The 19,233-nt window shown below is 48.4% G+C and overlaps 1 protein-coding gene across 1 annotated transcript in view; it reads right to left on the bottom strand.

Annotated features, from left to right (window-relative positions):
• The window catches only part of SPO11 (SPO11 initiator of meiotic double stranded breaks), a 62,689-nt gene that overhangs the window by 31,080 nt on the left and 12,376 nt on the right, over positions 1-19,233 (bottom strand). The window contains exon 5 of the mRNA XM_040438356.1: positions 12,715-12,853. Within this exon, the coding sequence (XP_040294290.1) occupies positions 12,715-12,853 (139 nt within the window). The remainder of the gene's footprint in view (positions 1-12,714; positions 12,854-19,233) is intronic.

Below are 19,233 nucleotides of genomic sequence, written 5' to 3' on the forward strand. Positions count from 1 at the left end.
CGGTTTAGCAAAATAGCGCATTTTATAGCGTTGCCTGCTCTACCTAATGCCAAAAATCTTGCACAGGTGTTTGTCGATAACATCGTGAAACTACATGGCATTCCCTCTGATGTGGTGTCTGATCGGGGAGACTCAGTTTGTTTCCAGATTCTGGAAAGCATTCTGTACTCGACTGGGGGTACAATTGTCTTTTTCTTTGGATTTTCATCCTCAGTCGAACGGACAGACGGAGCGCACCAATCAGAATCTGGGGACTTACTTGAGATGTTTTATTTTAGAGAACCACGAGGAGTGGTTTTCATTCTTGTCGTTTCCCATTAATAACCATAGACAGGAGTCCACTGATAAGTCGCCGTTTTTTGGGGCATATGGATTCCATCCGCAGTTTGGCACATTTTCTGGTTCTCAAACTTCTGGTATTCCTGAGGAGGAATGATTTTCCTCTTCTTTGTCTTCGATTTGGTGGATAATTCAAAATAACCTGAAAAAGATGGGCAACAGGTATAAGCGTGTGGCTGACAGGAGACGTATGAGTGGTCCAGACCTGAGAGTGGGTGATTCTGTGTGGCTGTCCACAAGAAACATTAAGCTTAAGGTACCTTCTTGTAAGTTGGGCCCAAGATTTATTGGTCCATATAAGATCACTGCCATTGTTAACCCTGTAGCCTTCCGTCTTGAAGTTCCTCAGGCTTTGAAAATTCATAACGTATTTCATAAGTCGTTGTTGAAGAAATGTGTCGAACCTGTTGAGCCGTCCACCTTGCCTACCGCTCCTGTCTTGGTGGACGGCAATTTAGAATTTCAAATCAGCAGGATTGTGGAATCCCGAGTTCTCAGTAGATCCCTCCAGTATCTCGTCCACTGGAAGGGTTACGGACCAGAGAAGAGGATGTGGGTTCCAGCGGGTGATGTTAATGCGAATCGTCTGGCCTTTCACAGAGCCCATCCTGATAAGGTCGGTGCTGGGTGCCCGGAGGTCACCTGTAGAAGGGGGGGTACAGTCACGGTCCCTCAGGTGACTGATGTCAGGAGATCAAGGAGACTGGCTGAGCGTGGAGAAATCTAACAACCTCCTTGATTTCTCTTGATTCAGTGTTGAAAGGGTTAATGACCACTTCCCTTGTCTCAGCTGTTGCTCAGTGGTCATCACTTCTATCCTTTATAGTCTGACCCCACCCTTCTGACTATGCGGTAGATTGCTTCATTTGGTTTTGAAAAGAGCTGGAATGTGGTTCTCCCTGATTTCCTGCTCATCCTTCTACAACAGAAGCTAAGTGTCTCGCTTGTTTGTATTTTGTCTTTTCCCCTTGGTTGTGGTTACTAGGCCTCAGGGAGACGCTTGTGCCTTCATCTTGGAAGGAACAGGTTGTCTCAGCCCTGCCAATAGCTTTAGGGCTCCTCAGGGTCTCCAGGGCTTTCAGGTTTCTGTGTATGGGCATTTCTACCTTTAAGGGGTGCCCATACGGTTAGGAGTCAGAGCCAGGAGTAGGTTTCTTTAGGTGGTGACCCTTTCCCTTCCCTAGCATTGAGGCCTAGTAGCTTTTCCCTTCTTCCCTTGTTATCGGTGTGGTGTTTACTCCTTTACCTCATCCGTGACAGTTTGACACCGTCATTAGTATCAGCAGGAGGAAATTTTCAGAACCTCTGGCAATAAAACAGTGTTACGAGCCGTTGGTGTGAACCCATTGTACCAGCTAACCGGCATGAGTTTGGGCTAATTCTCAGATCGTTATCCTGGTGGTCCCTTGGTTTTGACCCTTTAAAGCGTTTTTCTGAGATTTTGATACTGATGACCTATACTCTGGATAGACAAATAGCGTATAGAGCAGCACTCCTGTACCTTCCAGACTCCTCTAGACATGCAACAGCCCATCCATGACGATGGATCCACGGCAATCCATAGATAAATGTTCAAATAGTAGTTGACGGCAGCATTTTCGTCCAAAGGTTCTTTATTAGTAGTTAATCCATGAAAACATGTACAAAAAGGTGCATAAAAAGCAGCAACGTTTCGACTAACACCGTAGTCTTTGTCAAGCCTAGTAGGAAGTATTATCCCAAAGTATTTATAGGCCCTCTAATACCACCCACAATACCATTATACCAATCGCATCAAGTGATTATCAATAACACAGGCTTGAAAAACCATCAATATCACATCACCAAATTGCATTACTCATAGTGATTTACATAAAATCTATTATAATATGCAGAGCCACAGTGGGAAAATTGCCAATATTTTGAGGAAAGAGTAGCAGATTTTGCATAAAGGATTGCCCTCGATCAAATAATTTGAGGTACCTCCGTTGATGACCTATAAAAAGGGTGCCAATCTGAGGTATAGATTGGTTAAAACTGATGTAGGCGGTACACAGGTTGATCAACAGCAGTACCTTGCTCCACGCAAAAAAGGCAACTTACCGTGTTTAGGTTGTTGTAATTGTGGCAATATGATAAAAGGAGACACATTTGTACATCCTTACACGGGACATAAATATAAGATCAATGGATATTATATTATATATTATATATGTAGAGACTACTATGGAAATTAGGGAAAGAATAAATAAACATAAAAGTACCATCAGGAAGAAAATGCTGGATAAACTGGTAGCCAAACATTTCATAGATTGTGGCCATTCGATTAACCAACTCAGATTCAGGGTAATTGACTCTGTGGGAGTATTGAGAAGAGGAGGTGACAGAGAGATGATTTTGAGGAAGAAAGAATTGAAATGGATCTTTAGTTTGAGATCACTACAACCGTATGGATTAATCATAGAATTTATTGAATAATATATCTTCGTCAGTAGGATTTTTAGGTGATTGGTATGAAAACTGTTTTTAAATAGATTTTTAAAAATGTCCCATGTATTTTGTTCATATAGGTGGAGAGTGTTCAGCGCTGGAACCTTATCATGCATGAAGATTTATGGTTGGCGATCTGCAAAATTAGCATATTATATAGGTTATAGTTATCCCCATGATTACACTCCTCTATATTGGTTTGGTAATATACAGTGCGGTATAGTGAAGATTCCGTGACCTGTATGATTAGAGGTATTGTTGTTGATGGTCCCCATGGTAACGTAAGTTCACCTGAGTTGGTAGCTGAGGATGTCAGCAGGAACTGTGGGTTGCGATCATGTGATCGGGAGCCGATCACGGATAGGCTAGAAGCACTGGATTAGATAGACTAATGGAGGTAGTGTCTGCTGGTCAGGAGATTAATCATATGATTTGAGGAAACATGACGTGGATGTACTGACTGCTTTTGCGCATGGGCAATGAACATCATGAGATGCCAAGCAGAAGGAAAGTGCATGAGGTGAGGAGTCCTCCGCTGATTTATAATAGATTTTATGTAAATCACTATGAGTAATGCAATTTGGTGATGTGATACTGGTGTTTTTTTAAGCCTGGGTTGGGTTATTGATAATCACTTGATGCGATTGGTATAATGGTATTGTGGGTGGTATTAGAGGCCCTATAAATACTTTGGGATAATACTTCATACTAGAGTTGTTGCGATACCACATTTTTGATTCGATTTCGATAACATAAAAAAGTATTGTGATACTCGATACCACGCGGAAAAAATAAAACACCAAAAAAGCCACGTGCATTCCGCATTTTAAAAAATGGCGAATCACGCAGTTTTTATTTAATTTTATTTCCTGTTCCGGCGTTCACCCCATAGATTTTTTTTACATTTTAATAGTTTTGACGTGGCGATAGGTGATATGTTTATTTATTTATTGTTTATATATTTTATATGTATATTGGGATTTATACTTAATATTTTGGTGGTTTTTTAAACTTTTTTTTTTTACATTTTATTTAATAATTATTTCCTCCCTTAGTGGCTAGAACCTGGGATCTTTTCATCCCTTGTCCCATTCACCCTGATAGATCTCTATTAGGGTGAATAGGATCTCACACTCTCGCTGCTGCCCTTTGCATAGTACACACAGCAGTAGGGAGATTACCATGGCAGCCAGGGCTTCAGTAGCGTCCTGGCTGCCATGGTAACAAATCGGAGCCCGAGGATTACACTGCTGGGGCTCCGATCAGAAGCTGCCACTGCACCACCAATGAGGAGGAGGGGAGGGGACCCTGTGGCCACTGACGCCAATAACTTTACTACTGGGGGAGTTGAGGGGGGAGGGCGCACTGCACCACCAATGTTTTTAATACTGGGGGGGGGGGTGGGTTTAGTGCGCGCGCACTGCGCCACCAATGATAATTAACCTTTAATACAGGAGCCGGGTACTGGCAGCAGATCAGCGGTAGTTAACCCCTCAGGTGCCGCACCTGAGGGGTTAAAAGCCGCTGATCACAGCTCCCTGTCAGAGGCAGGGTGTCGGCTATGTGATTCTGCTGCCGCCACCTGCCTCCTGTATTAAAAGTTAAAGACGACCTTTCATAGGTCCGGACTTTGTTAAGTAGCAGGCTACATGGAGCAGCGCCCAGGGATCTCCCTGCACTTACTATTATTCCTGGGTGCCGCTCTGTACGCCCGCTGTGGCCCATCAGCTTCTCTCCTGGGCATTCCTTCTCTCTGGCTCTAGCGCTGTCTAATCGCAGTGCAGAACGTCACAGCCAGGGAGAAGGAACGCCCAGGAGAGACGATAACTAGGCCACAACAGGCGAATGTAGCCTGCTAACTTAAAGTCCAGACCCATGAAAAGTCCTGCTATCATTGGTGGCACAGTGTGCCCGCCCCTCTCTCCTCATTGGTGACAGCAGCGGGACAGGGGGGAGGGAGACACTGCTTCCTTCTCCCCTGTGCTGCTGAGGGAACATAAGCGCGCTGACAGCAGTGCGCTCCATGTTCTGTGATGCTAGGCTGCGCAGCAGCGCAGCCCAGTATCGCAAAAATGGAAAAAGTATCAATTGGGTATCGAAATTTCAATAACCGCAACAACCCTACTTCATACTAGGCTTGACAAAGACTACGGTGTTAGTCGAAACGTTGCTGCTTTTTATGCACCTTTTTGTACATGTTTTCATGGATGAACTATTAATAAAGAACCTTTTGATGAAAATGCTGCAGTCAACTACTATTTGAACATCTATCCTTTGGATAGGTCATCAGTATCAGATTTTTGTGAATCCGACACCCAGGACCCCCGCGATCAGCTGATTGCCATGCTTACCAAGCACAGCGGCATACATTGTATAGCTGATGTGCTTGGTATTGTGCTCAGCTCCATTCACTTCAGTGGGGCCGAGCACGATACCAAGCATAGCCACTATGCAATACGTTGCGACGGTGCCTTTTCAAACAGCTGATGACCTATTCAGAGGATAGGGCATCAGTATCAAAATCTCAGAAAACCCCTTTAACCCTTATATACAGGGATCTGATCTTTGCTCCAGGGGAGCCACCAGGCCACCACCGTTTGAGATAGTCCCAATGTAGTAAGAGACACTGGTGCGAAGGACCAAGGGGTCAGGTAATATACATATGGGCAGACTTATCAAAACTGGTCTAAAGGAAAACTGGCTTAGTTGCCCATAGTAACCAGATTCCATCTTTCATTTTTCAGAGCCATAGCTGAATTCTCTATCATGCTGGACATGGCACCAATCAAAATGGTCCTTGAAAAGACATTTCTAAAATCAAATTATCCAATGTTTATTTCCTACAGACAACGGATAGAAACAACCAAGCCCGTAACAATATACTGGAGAAACAAACATAAAAACGCACGTCACACAAGGAAGCCAGTGAACTGCTTACTATGATCCAACACAGTAGAAAACAACGAGATTTTTGTATAACTTACCAGTAAAATCTCTTTCTCGCTCTTTCCTTGGGGGACACAGCAGACCTTGGGTATAGCTCATCTCCATAGGAGGCGTGACACTAAGTGAAGACTGTTAAGCCCCTCCTTGACAGCTATACCCTCAGCCTGGAGAGAGGCAGCCAGTTGCGTGTCCAAGTAGTGAGAAAAGGCAAAGTCCAACAAGGAACCCAAGGAACCAACAAGCCAACTACCCAACGGGTAACAAAAAAACTCGGAAACCGTGCAGAGAAAACAATGAATGGGTGGGTGCTGTGTCCCCCAAGGAAAGAGCGAGAAAGAGATTTTACTGGTAAGTTATACAAAAATCTCGTTTTCTCGCCCAGTTTCCTTGGGGGACACAGAAGACCTTGGGACGTTCAAAAGCAGTCCAAAAAAGGGGAGGGACCACAGCACCAAGGTGAAGCACCCGAAAGGCATCAATGAACCGCCGCCTGCAGACCCAGGCGGGCCAAGGCAGCATCTGCCAAAGCCAGAGTATGCACCCTGTAGAACTCGGTAAGGCGTGCAAGGAAGACCTGTGCCCGCCTTGCCCAAATGCATGGCCGAAGCCCAATGCCTCCGGCCCAGGAGGCACCGACCGCTCTGGTGAAATAAATGAATGGTGACACCAAAGGCAGAATCCTGCCCTTGGTGCGGTAACCTCAGCAATAGCCAATCTGATAAAGCGGAGGAAAACCACCCTGGAGTCCGTCAACCCTATGCACGGACCTTCTGGAAACCCAAGAGGCCGAACGTCGACAAGAGTCGGAGATCTCCAAGTAAAAACGGCAAGGCCCAAACAACGTCCAAATCGGTGAAGTGTTGAAGCGAAAAGCAAACACCACCTTCAGAAGGAAGGAAGGAAGGAAGAAAGAAACAGGATGTAGAACAGCCCTGTCCTGGGAAAAGACAGAAGGCTCGGAACAAAAAGGGGCCATTCAGGCACCCATCAGAGACACGACTGATACGGAAACACAACCGTACAGGACAGAAGGGGTAGAGAGAACTTCTGTAACGGCTCCAAGGACAAGATTGGAGCGCCGAGAGCTCAGTATGTAGTCCCCAGGGCGGTACCGAAGGACAGTACAGAGGAACCAAAGAGCCACTCCGAGGAAGAAGGTCTTGACAGGCCCAGAGGGCCGGGGAACGCTGGAAGAGGAAGAACCGCGCCGACACTTGACACCTCAAGAAAAGGAGTCCCAGTCCCAGGTCCAGGTCAGACTGAAAAAAAAAAGACAGAACCATGGGGAGAGAGATTCAGAGTGGGGAATGCACAGCTTCCCACAGAAAACCAGACAAAAAACCCTAAGTCTTACGACAGATCCTGGCGAAACACAGCCAGGAGCGGACAGTAGCGAACCCGCTGGAGTCGCCTGGCAAGCGGGCGAAAACCCAATGTGATCAGGCGCAGACCAGTAACACGGGCAGAAGGGTCGACAAAAACTGGTCCCGTCGGCCCTCGAGCAACGTTGTTCCGTATCCACCCGAGTGGGGGAGCAGAAGGACAGACGGAAAGGAACCAAAGGATCCGCCAGATGCCAGGACAAGACAGGCTAAAGTCCATGCTGATGTAGCCACGTTGTACAGTCCCGGTGTGGGAGATCAAAGGACAATCTGGATCGAAAGGTAGTCCCCCCAAGTTACCGAGAAGGTAAGTCTACCGCAGGACCATTGCCTTAGAATGGACCACGCAATCTGCACTCAGCGGGAGGACAGAACGCGGTAGACTCGGTAAATAGGCACACAGCTAATACAGCCAGTGTGAACAAGGGAGACAGTACGAGGCCAAAAGGAACACCGGAACCATCCACATGAACAACCATGCTCTCCCCAAAGGGGAGGACAGTGAAAGAACAGCCTCTGAAGTCTGGCGGGGCAGAAGCCACATCGGAGTGATCTGTACCGAGCGGGGGCCAAACAGAGCCGGCGAGATAAGGTAGTCGAGACAGAGGCCGGCATAACACCCTCCAACCGAAAGGAGGAGGAGTGGGCAACAGGGAAGCCATAGGACAGCTCAAAAGCAGAACCCTGCTACACTGTGAGACGCCCGGTTCACCGCATCGCAGAAGGCGAATACCCTGAAGAACCCAAGGCGGAGGTCCTCCGGACCTGGGTAATAGAGCACCCAAGAGAAGTTGGGTGACCTTCCCGAGAAGAGCTGCCCGAACCTGGTAGCAGATCAGACTGAAACGTAGAGGCGCCAAGAGGAAGGACTCATACCACACTGCATCCGAAGAGGAGGAAATTGCAGCAGGCAAGGGAACCGCAGTCCTGCCAGAGCCACGAAGAATTCGAGGGGCGCTGCAGACAACAGCACTCTCGACCATGTGACCACTAGCGCAGGGAAGCAATGCCGCGGAAGGACGAATGGGCACGCATCTAGGACCCATGAACACTCCCTGGGATGAAAGGCCAACTAAATTAATGAGTACCACCCAGCTCGGTGCAGCAGAGAGCAATAGAGCCTGTCCGGGTCAGGTGGACAGAATGAACTCCTTAGAGACGAGTGCAAGGCTTGCGGCAAGCATTGAATCCCAAGAAAACAAAAGTATGCCGCAGGAAGCAGGTGAGGCATACGTACGAGCAGTCCTGTAAGCAGTGAGAAGGCCAACCCACCTACAGGAGGAGAAGGCATACACGGCCCAAACAACGCACAAGAACGTCCGCTCACTGCAAAAAGGTTACTCAGCGAAAAAGGGGCTCGCCACAGCATGTACAGAATTGCAAAGTGCAACCTGAAAGGGAGTTATGCACAAGCCTAGTATAGCATGCGATGGAACGCAATCAGTCCGCCCCGAAAGGGGGGAAATTGTACCTGGCAAACTGCAGTCGGCAAGAGTGCAAAGGCCCGTCCCAAAAGGGAGTGATGCCTAAGGCCGTACCTACTTCAGAGAAGCAGGACATACCCTATAATCCAGCAGGAACGCAGGAGGTCCACCTAGTGAAAGGGGAACATGCACAGGGTTATCCTAGCATTAAGTGAGTGTGCAATAATAGACCCAACACTGAACTCAGCGAGAGTGCAACTACTCTGCCAATGAAGGGGGACATGTACAAGTCCAGCACAGCCATACAAGGACAGCCGTGAATCTCATGAGCGTGCCAAATTCTGCCCATGGAATGAGGGGTGGTCACGCACAAGGCCAGCGCCGTATCCAATGGAAGTGCAAGCGTTCCACCCATGTTAGAGGGCCATTCTCATGGCCCGCAATGTATCCGGTGAGAGTGTAGCATGCCACCCAGAAAAAAAGGGGGGGGTAATTCACATAGCCAGCATCTCATCCAGGGAGAGTGCGAGCACCCCGCCATGTATGGGAGTCATACACATGGCCAGCAACGTACCGGCGAGAGACTAACACAGTCAGTGAGAATGTGTGTATGTCGCCTGAGGAAGGAAGGCATGCCCCTGGCTGGCCGCGAATCCAGCGAGAGTGCATACACCGCCCACGGAAGAGGAGTCATGCATATGGCCGACAGCTGCAAGCACCCTGCCATGTATGGGGTACATGCACATGGCCAGCAACGTACCTGCGAGAAAACAACCACAGACAGAGGGATGTATGTATGCTGCCTGAGGGAAGGAGGCATATCCAAGGCCGGCAGCGAATCCAATGAGAGTGCAGCATACCGCCTATGAAAGGGGGTCATGCCTATGGCCGGCAGCGAAACCAGTGAGAGTGCAGCATAGCAACATAGTACATAACATAGTACATAAGTACATCATAGCACATCAGTGAGAGTGCAGCGTTCCGCCTATGGAAGGGGGTCGTGCACATAGCCAGTACCGTATCCGGTGAGAGTGCAGTATTCCGCCTAAAAAGGGGGGTCACGCACATGATCGGCAACCGATCCAGTAAGAGTGCAGCGTTCCGCCTAGAGAAGGGGGTCACGCACATGGCCGGCAGCGAATCCAGTGAGTGCTGCGTTCCGCCCATAGAAGGGGGTCACGCACATAGTCGGCAGCAAATCCAGAGAGAGTGCAGCGTTCCGCCTAAGGAAGGGGGTCGTGCACATGGCCAGCACCGTATCCGGTGAAGGTGCAGTATTCCGCCTAAGAAGGGGGTCATGCACATGGCCAGTCGGCAGCCAGGGAGAGTGCAGTATCCCGCCTAGGAGGGGGGGGGGGGGGGGGGGGGGGGGGGGGGGGGGGGGGGGGGGGGGGGGGGGGGGGGGGGGGGGGGGGGGGGGGGGGGGGGGGGGGGGGTGGGGGGGGGGGGGGGGGGGGGGGGGGGGGGGGGGGGGGGGGGGAGGGGTGCACATGGCAGGCACAATAACTGGAGAGATGATGAATGCTGCCTATGGAAGGGCCGCATGCACTTGGCCAGCGCCGTATCCTGGAAGAGAGCAAGAAAACCGCCTAAAAGGGGAAATGCCCTAGCAGCGACGCAGGCTGGGAGCGCAACACCATGCCGCCTGTGGAAAGAGGTCATGCAGCACTACTGATGAGGCTGCAGCGTCCTGCACAGTCCAATAGAAATCAGTTATCTATTATTCATTATTATTCATATTTTTTTTTTTTTTTTTTTTCATTTATATATTTTAAACACAGCCTCTCTGAGGATAAAGGGGAGCCACCATATAGGGGCACAGATCGTCTGCGAGTCAGGAAAAAAAGGGGGCCAACCATACAGGCCCATTGGGAGCCGGCCTGTACCCAAAGGGATAACAGGGATCCGGCCTGGAGGGCGGCGCTGCGATCCCCTGGGGGCGGAGGAACCTCCAGGCGGGAAGAATTCGCGCCTGGAGAAGTTCCCGCCCTCTCCACCAGAGGCCGGAATTTTGCGGCCTAGTAGGCCGCGAAGCCGGGGACTAAATTTGCGGCGCCCGGCCCTTATGTACCGCCGGGACCTGAGGCGGAATGCGCTTCAAACCGGCCGCGGGTGCCCACCCCGCGGGCCGGTCGGAATTGCGGCCCAGCAGACCGCGAAGCCTGGGACAAAATTTGCGGAGCCCCGCCGACCGGACGGGCCTGCTGGGGCCTAGTCAAGCCCAATGCCGGCCGCGGGAGCCCACCCCGCCGGCCGGAAGAGTCAGGGGCCCGGAATGGCGGCTCGCCGGCCGCGGGAGCCCACCCCGGCGGCCGGAAGAATCAGGGGCCCGGAATGGCGGCTTGCCGGCCGCGGGAGCCCACCCCGCCGCCGGAAGAGTCAGGGGCCCTGAATGGCGGCTCGTCGGCCGCGGGAGCCCACCCCGCCGCCGGAAGAGTCAGGGCCCGGAATGGCGGCCTAGCAGGCCGCTGAGCCTGGGCTTAATGCTGGCCGGAATCTTAATGCTGGCCGGAGGCGAGGCCTTGCTCCACAGCCTCAGGCCTTGAGCAACCCTCCGGTATGGAGATGGGGGGACCCAGAGACCGGGTGCCTGTGCGGATAGAGGAGCAGCTTCTGCAGCTAGCTGCATGTCCTATGGGGGCCAGGAAAGGGGGGGGGGAGGCAGGCAGCAGATTGTTGATCTGCGGCACCCCAGGGGCCAGCCAAGGTCCAGCAGTGACAGAAGGGTCCAGAGGCCCAGTATGGGGGTCAGGCACGCAGGAGACCAGAGTGGGGGACGTAGGGCTGGAGAAGCCACTCTCTTACCACAGCCGTCTTCACCCTCGGTCCATTCCAGCAGGGTCGCCCCTTCAGCTACTGGCACCGTAGTGGCAGGACGCTGGAAGAGGGACTTGGCGTGCGGGCGACCCTTGCGCTGGCGGGATGCAGGGGAGCAGGGCTGCCCTGGTCCACCTTGCCTTCTGTGGGGGAGGCAGCAGTGCGGGTGACCGGCACTGGCGCAGCTCAACCCCGGGAAAACAGAGAGGTCTAGTGCGTCTCTGTTGTCCCTGATGATCTGGAACAAAAAAGAAAAGAAAAAAGTAAAAATCTAAAATTTAAACAAGGAGAAAACAGCCCTGCAGAGCAGGGAGTGTCTTGCCTCCTTGGACACTAAGCAAAAACTGGCTGCCTCTCTCTCCAGGCTGAGGGTATAGCTGTGGAGGAGGGGCTTAACAGTCTTCACTTAGTGTCACGCCTCCTATGGAGATGAGCTATACCCAAGGTCTGCTGTGTCCCCCAAGGAAAGAGCGAGAAATACAATTTGCATCACTATACTGGTCCTGGGTTACAATTTGCATTACACTGCAGAGCTGCACTCATTATTCTGCTGGCTGTTATTGGAAAAAGTCAGCAATGTCTGACTGTACAATGCCCAGGGGCAGACTGGTCATAGAGACTACAGGAAAATGGGTATATAACAATCTGACGCTCTCAACATTAATGGGAGCACCAAGTACTTATATACCAAGCTGAGTACCACAGATGCCCTCCTGAATTACCATTATCAGGATGATGATACAGTTGAATACTGAGGCAGATACAGGCGCCTCCTGCTCTGCCATTTGATACGCCTGTGGCCTGCATTGCATATGGTATGGCTGAGCCCACCTACTTGTTTTGCTCCCACCTTCTATGAATTTGGATGGGCCACTTTTTTTTTCCCAGGGCCACTTTAAGTTGCCAGTCCGTCCCTGGCAGTGCCTAGTGTAAAGAAGGCATTTCCCAAAATATAAAATAATAGAGCAAGCTTTGTGCACTGATCAAAAAAGGAATGCTCTGAAGCCTGTGGTTCAGAATCCTACTAGTTGTAACTCACGATTAGTACAGGAGAAGTAATGTAATGTATGTAGAGAGTGACTCCAGCAGCAGAATAGTGAGTGCAGCTCTGGAGTGTAATACAGGCTATAAATCTGGATCTGTAGAGGATAAGTAATACAATGCACGTGGACAGTAACTCCACCAGCAGAATAGTGAGCACAGCTTTGGAGTATAATTCAGGTTGTAACTCAGAATCTGTACAAGATAGAAAGTTTTACAGCAAACCTGCCACTTGTGACTATCCCCTTCCAGCCCTAAAAGCCCTTATCAGCTGAGGTAATATCTGATTATCTCACCTAGTAATAGGTTCCTGTTTTACCTCCTTTACTTCTGGATTTTGCCTTTCACTTCTCTGTATGGCTTTTAGCAGGGATGCTCGGTGCTCTTCTATGCAGTGGAAAAAGTCAGGACTCTGGATAAATGCCATGTGGACACCTGCAAATAACAACACAAAGAATGTATTACACTTATAAATGGAATCCCCTGTTCACTGAAATAAATCTATTGGTTTAAATCAGAGGGTGAAGTGTGATCTATCCCGGTCCTTCTAAGGCTTGGGCAATGCGGGGTGTGTCATGCCACATGAAAATTGTGTGACATTGCATATGACTATCAAAGGTGTAGCAGTGCGACGCACACCATTTGGTGACAATCACAGAAAATCCAACACTGATTTATCGGTCACAGGGGGCAAGTCGTACACCACTATGTAGGGTGTAGGGACAAAGAAGGATCAGGCTGTTGGATTTCTTTTTGTTCTCACATAAGATAAGCAGCTGCAAGACATCAAGCAGTCGTTTAAGGAGGCCATGCACATAATACTACACTTGTGCCTTCCCCCAATACATGCTTACATTCTAATGGATTGAAGAAATATACACCACTTTTTGGCAAAATCTGCGCCTTTTCCCCGCTCACGCCACTTTTTCAAGGTGGAGGAAAAAGGGGGCGTGGTGTTGGCGGGCCAGCCGGCCCGTCTCATTTACCATTTTGTATGCCGTTTTTTGTCGTGCAAAATGGTCTTAACCACCTCAGCCCCCATGGCTTAAACACCCTGAAAGACCAGGCCACTTTTTACACTTCTGACCTACACTACTTTCACCGTTTATTGCTCGGTCATGCAACTTACCACCCAAATGAATTTTACCTCCTTTTCTTCTCACTAATAGAGCTTTCATTTGGTGGTATTTCATTGCTGCTGACATTTTCACTTTTTTTGTTATTAATCGAAATTTAACGATTTTTTTGCAAAAAAATGACATTTTTCACTTTCAGTTGTAAAATTTTGCAAAAAAAAACGAGATCCATATATAAATTTTGCTCTAAATTTATTGTTCTACATGTCTTTGATTAAAAAAAAATGTTTGGGTAAAAAAAAAATGGTTTGGGTAAAAGTTATAGCGTTTACAAACTATGGTACAAAAATGTGAATTTCCGCTTTTTGAAGCAGCTCTGACTTTCTGAGCACCTGTCATGTTTCCTGAGGTTCTACAATGCCCAGACAGTACAAACACCCCACAAATGACCCCATTTCGGAAAGTAGACACCCTAAGGTATTCGCTGATGGGCATAGTGAGTTCATAGAACTTTTTATTTTTTGTCACAAGTTAGTGGAAAATGATGATTTTTTTTTTTCTTACAAAGTCTCATATTCCACTAACTTGTGACAAAAAATAAAAAGTTGAACTCACTATGCCCATCATGAAATACCTTGGGGTCTCTTCTTTCCAAAATGGGGTCACTTGTGGGGTAGTTATACTGCCCTGGCATTCTAGGGGCCCAAATGTGTGGTAAGGAGTTTGAAATCAAATTCTGTAAAAAATGACCAGTGAAATCCGAAAGGTGCTCTTTGGAATATGGGCCCCTTTGCCCACCTAGGCTGCAAAAAAGTGTCACACATCTGGTATCTCCGTATTCAGTAGAAGTTGGGGAATGTGTTTTGGGGTGTCTTTTTACATATACCCATGCTGGGTGAGATAAATATCTTGGTCAAATGCCAACTTTGTATAAAAAAATGGGAAAAGTTGTCTTTTGCCAAGATATTTCTCTCACCCAGCATGGGTATATGTAAAATGACACCCCAAAACACATTCCCCAACTTCTACTGAATACGGAGATACCAGATGTGTGACACTTTTTTGCAGCCTAGGTGGGCAAAGGGGCCCATATTCCAAAGAGCACCTTTCGGATTTCACTGGTCATTTTTTACAGAATTTGATTTCAAACTCCTTACCACACATTTGGGCCCCTAGAATGCCAGGGCAGTATAACTACCCCACAAGTGACCCCATTTTGGAAAGAAGAGACCCCAAGGTATTCGCTGATGGGCATAGTGAGTTCATGGAAGTTTTTATTTTTTGTCACAAGTTAGTGGAATATGAGACTTTGTATGAGAAAAAAATAAATAAAAAATCATCATTTTCCACTAACTTGAAACAAAAAATTCTAGGAACTTGCCATGCCCCTCACGGAATACCTTGGGGTGTCTTCTTTCCAAAATGGGGTCACTTGTGGGGTAGTTATACTGCCCTGGCATTTTCCAGGGGCCCAAATGTGTGGTAAGTAGGTAAATGACCTGTGAAATCCGAAAGGTGCTCTTTGGAATATGGGCCCCTTTGCCCACCTAGGCTGCAAAAAAGTGTCACACATCTGGTATCTCCGTATTCAGGAAAAGTTGGGGAATGTGTTTTGGGGTGTCATTTTACATATACCCATGCTGGGTGAGAGAAATATCTTGGCAAAAGACAACTTTTCCCATTTTTTTTATACAAAGTTGGCATTTGACCAAGATATTTATCTCGCCCAGCATGGGTATATGTAAAATGACACCCCAAAACACATTCCCCAACTTCTCCTGAATACGGAGATACCACATGTGTGACACTTTTTTGCAGCCTAGGTGGGCAAAGGGGCCCAAATTCCTTTTAGGAGGGCATTTTTAGACATTTGGATACCAGACTTCTTCTCACGCTTTGGGGCCCCTAAAATGCCAGGGCAGTATAAATACCCCACAAGTGACCCCATTTTGGAAAGAAGACACCCCAAGGTATTCAATGAGGGGCATGGCGAGTTCATAGAAAAAAAAAAAATTTGGCACAAGTTAGCGGAAATTTTTATTTTTTTCTCACAAAGTCTCCCTTTCCGCTAACTTGGGACAAAAATTTCAATCTTTCATGGACTCAATAAGCCCCTCAGCAAATACCTTGGGGTGTCTTCTTTCCAAATTGGGGTCATTTGTGGGGTGTTTGTACTGCCCTGGCATTTTAGGGTCTCCGCAATCATTACATGTATGCCCAGCATTAGGAGTTTCTGCTATTCTCCTTATATTGAGCATACGGGTAATGAGATTTTTTTTTTTCGTTCAGCCTCTGGGCTGAAAGAAAAAAAATGAACGGCACAGATTTTTTCATTCGCATCGATCAATGTGGATGAAAAAATCTCTGCCAAAAAAAGAAAAAGGAGGGGAAAGGCGTCTGCCAGGACATAGGAGCTCCGCCCAACATCCATACCCACTTAGCTCGTATGCCCTGGCAAACCCGATTTCTCCATTCACATCAATCGATGTGGATGAATAAATCATTGCCAGGATTTTTTTTTTTATATATATACAAAGTGTTTGCCAAAGTATATGAACACCGCCACCTCCTCAGCTCATATGCCTCGGCAAACGTATCTTTTACTGCAGAGGAGAAATCTCGTCTTGCAGCGCCGCATACACCGACTTGCGTGTAATCTGACAGCAGCGCAATGCTTCTGTCCGAATGCACATCAGTGCTGCAGCTAGTCGATCGGTTGGTCCACCTGGAAGGTAGAAAAAACAAAACAAAAAAGAAAAAACCAGGCCGCAACGCAATAAATTTATTAACTTCAGAACAGAACATATTAACTTTTTTTTAACTTTTTTACTTACCGGTAATTTTTTTTTTGTTTCGTTTTTTTTTACCTTTATAGAACAAACCTCTCCTTCCCCATGGGACAATGTGCAAAGCGCAAATCGCCCAAAGATGTGGCGAAGTACGTTATGCACTTTATCCCAGGTGAAAGGAGAGGTTTGCAGCAGCTGTGAGTAAAAGGGCCCTAATAGCCCTGTGTGCCTGTCCTGTGAGATGCAATCCCTATGCTAGGTGTACCTGTGTGTGGTACTTCCGGAAACACTCTCCTAAGCATAGGGCAGGGTGGTCAGGGCAGTCAGGACAGAAATAGCGGGTGTCACGCCTTATTCCACTCCTGCTACAGACACGACATTTTTTTCGGGGTGGCGGTTGGGTTGAGGTACCAGCAACGACACTGGGGAAATGTCGCTCGTGTAGACGGCTAACTACACTGGTGGATGGGGCCACGGAACCTTCTGGATACAGGAGGTTCTCGATGATCTCTTCCTGGAATTTGAGGAAGGATCGTGTTCTCCCAGCCTTACTGTAGAGAACAAAACTATTATACAGCGCCAATTGAATTAAATATACAGACACCTTCTTATACCAGCGTCTGGTTCTGCGGGAAACTAAATAGGGAGCCAACATCTGGTCATTGAAGTCCACCCCTCCCATGAGCGCATTATAGTCGTGGACTGAGAGGGGCTTTTCAATGACACGGGTTGCCCTTTCAATTTGGATTGTCGTGTCTGCGTGAATAGAGGAGAGCATGTAAACGTCACGCTTGTCTCTCCATTTCACCGCAAGCAGTTCTTCGCTACACAAGGCAGCCCTCTCCCCCCTTGCAAGACGGGTGGTTACAAGCCGTTGGGGAAGGCCAACGCGACTAGTTCGCGCGGTGCCACAGGCGCAAATCCGTTCTAGAAACAAATGCCTAAAGAGGGCCACACTTGTGTAAAAATTGTCCACATAAAGATGGTACCCCTTGCCGAATAAGGGTGACACCAAGTCCCAGACTGTCTTCCCACTGCTCCCCAGGTAGTCAGGGCAACCGACCGGCTCCAGGGTCTGATCTTTTCCCTCATAGATCCGAAATTTGTGGGTATAGCCTGTGGCCCTTTCACAGAGCTTATACAATTTTACCCCATACCGGGCACGCTTGCTTGGGATGTATTGTTTGAAGCCAAGGCGCCCGGTAAAATGTATTAGGGACTCGTCTACGCAGATGTTTTGCTCAGGGGTATACAAATCTGCAAATTTCTGGTTGAAATGGTCTATGAGGGGCCGAATTTTGTGGAACCGGTCAAAAGCTGGGTGGCCTCTGGGACGGGAGGTGGTGTTGTCGCTAAAATGCAGAAAACGCAGGATGGTCTCAAATCGTGTCCTGGACATAGCAGCAGAGAACATGGGCATGTGATGAATTGGGTTCGTGGACCAATATGACCGCAATTCATGCTTTTTTGTCAGGCCCATGTTGAGGAGAAGGCCCAGAAAAATTTTAAGTTCGGAAACTTGGACTGGTTTCCACCGGAAAGGCTGGGCATAATAGCTTCCCGGGTTTGCGGTTATAAATTGTGTGGCATACCGGTTTGTCTCTGTAAGTCCAAGAGCTCCGCAGTCAAGAACAGCACAAAAAATCCCAGGGCCGAACCGATTTGAGCTGTCTCAACCCGAACTCCAGACTGGGTGGTGAAAGGGGGAACTACAGGTGCGGCTGAAGTTGGTGACTGCCAATCAGGGTTTGCCAGCACCTCAGGGATTCTAGGGGCTCTACGGGCCTGTCTGCGCGGTGGCTGCGACGGGGTAACTACTGCACGTGCCACCGTACCAGCTTCAACTGCCCTTCTGGTGCTCGCTACTTCACCAGGTTGTACGGCAGTGCTGGTACTAGGTCCAGGAAGGGCTGCGCTGCTGGTGTATGCCTCACCACGTGATCCGGCAGCGACAGCCCCACTCTGCTGCTCTTGAAGCAGATCCTGCGTAACCTGTGGTCTAGCGACACGGGGCCTGGTACGCCTGGTGCTATCAGGGACCTCCACCTCCTCGTCCGAACTTTGGGTCAGAGAGCCACTGCTTTCCACAGGTTCATATTCTGACCCGCTAGATTCGTCAGATGAGGGTTCCCATTCCTCATCCGACTGGGTCAGAATCCTGTAGGCCTCTTCAGAAGAATACCCCCTGTTTGACATTTTGGACTACTAAATTTAGGGGTATTCCCTGAGACTACCCAAGAAAAAAAGCAAACCTGTCTTACAAAGGGGAGGCTAGCGAAGTACCGGAGGCCGCTGCGGTTGATAAAAAATATCAAAACTGATTTTTTTATCGCCGCAGTGCATGTAAAGTGAATGTGCAGTGATCAAAAAATAATAATTTTTTGTCACTGCGGTGGGGCGGGCGTGGGTGAACGCACGTAGGGACGACCGATCAGGCCTGATCGGGCAAACACTGCGTTTTGGGTGGAGGGCGAGCTAAGGTGACACTAATACAATTATAGATCTGACCGTGATCAGTTTTGATCACTTACAGATACTATAAAAGTACAAATGCTGATTAGCGATACGCTAATCAGCGAATAAAAGTGACTGCGGTGCGGTGGGGTGGGCGCTAACTGACGCTAACTACCTAACCAAGGGGCCTAAACTATCCCTAAAACCTAACAGCCAATACCAGTGAAAAAAAAAAAGTGACAGTTTACACTGATCACTTTTTGTCTTTCACTAGTGATTGACAGGGGCGATCAAAGGGGTGATCAAAAGGTTAATTGGGGTGCAGGGGGGTGATCTGGGGCTAAGGTGTAGTGTTTGGTGTACTCACAGTTCAGTCTGCTCCTCTGCTGGATCCAACCTACGAAAAGGACCAGCAGAGGAGCATAGAAGCCATATAACAGATCATATTTACTAATATGATCTGTTATATGGCTTGTGATTCGATTTTTTAAAAATC

Source organism: Bufo bufo, chromosome 6 (genome assembly GCF_905171765.1).
Source record: "Bufo bufo chromosome 6, aBufBuf1.1, whole genome shotgun sequence".
NCBI classification, from domain to species: Eukaryota; Metazoa; Chordata; class Amphibia; order Anura; family Bufonidae; genus Bufo; species Bufo bufo.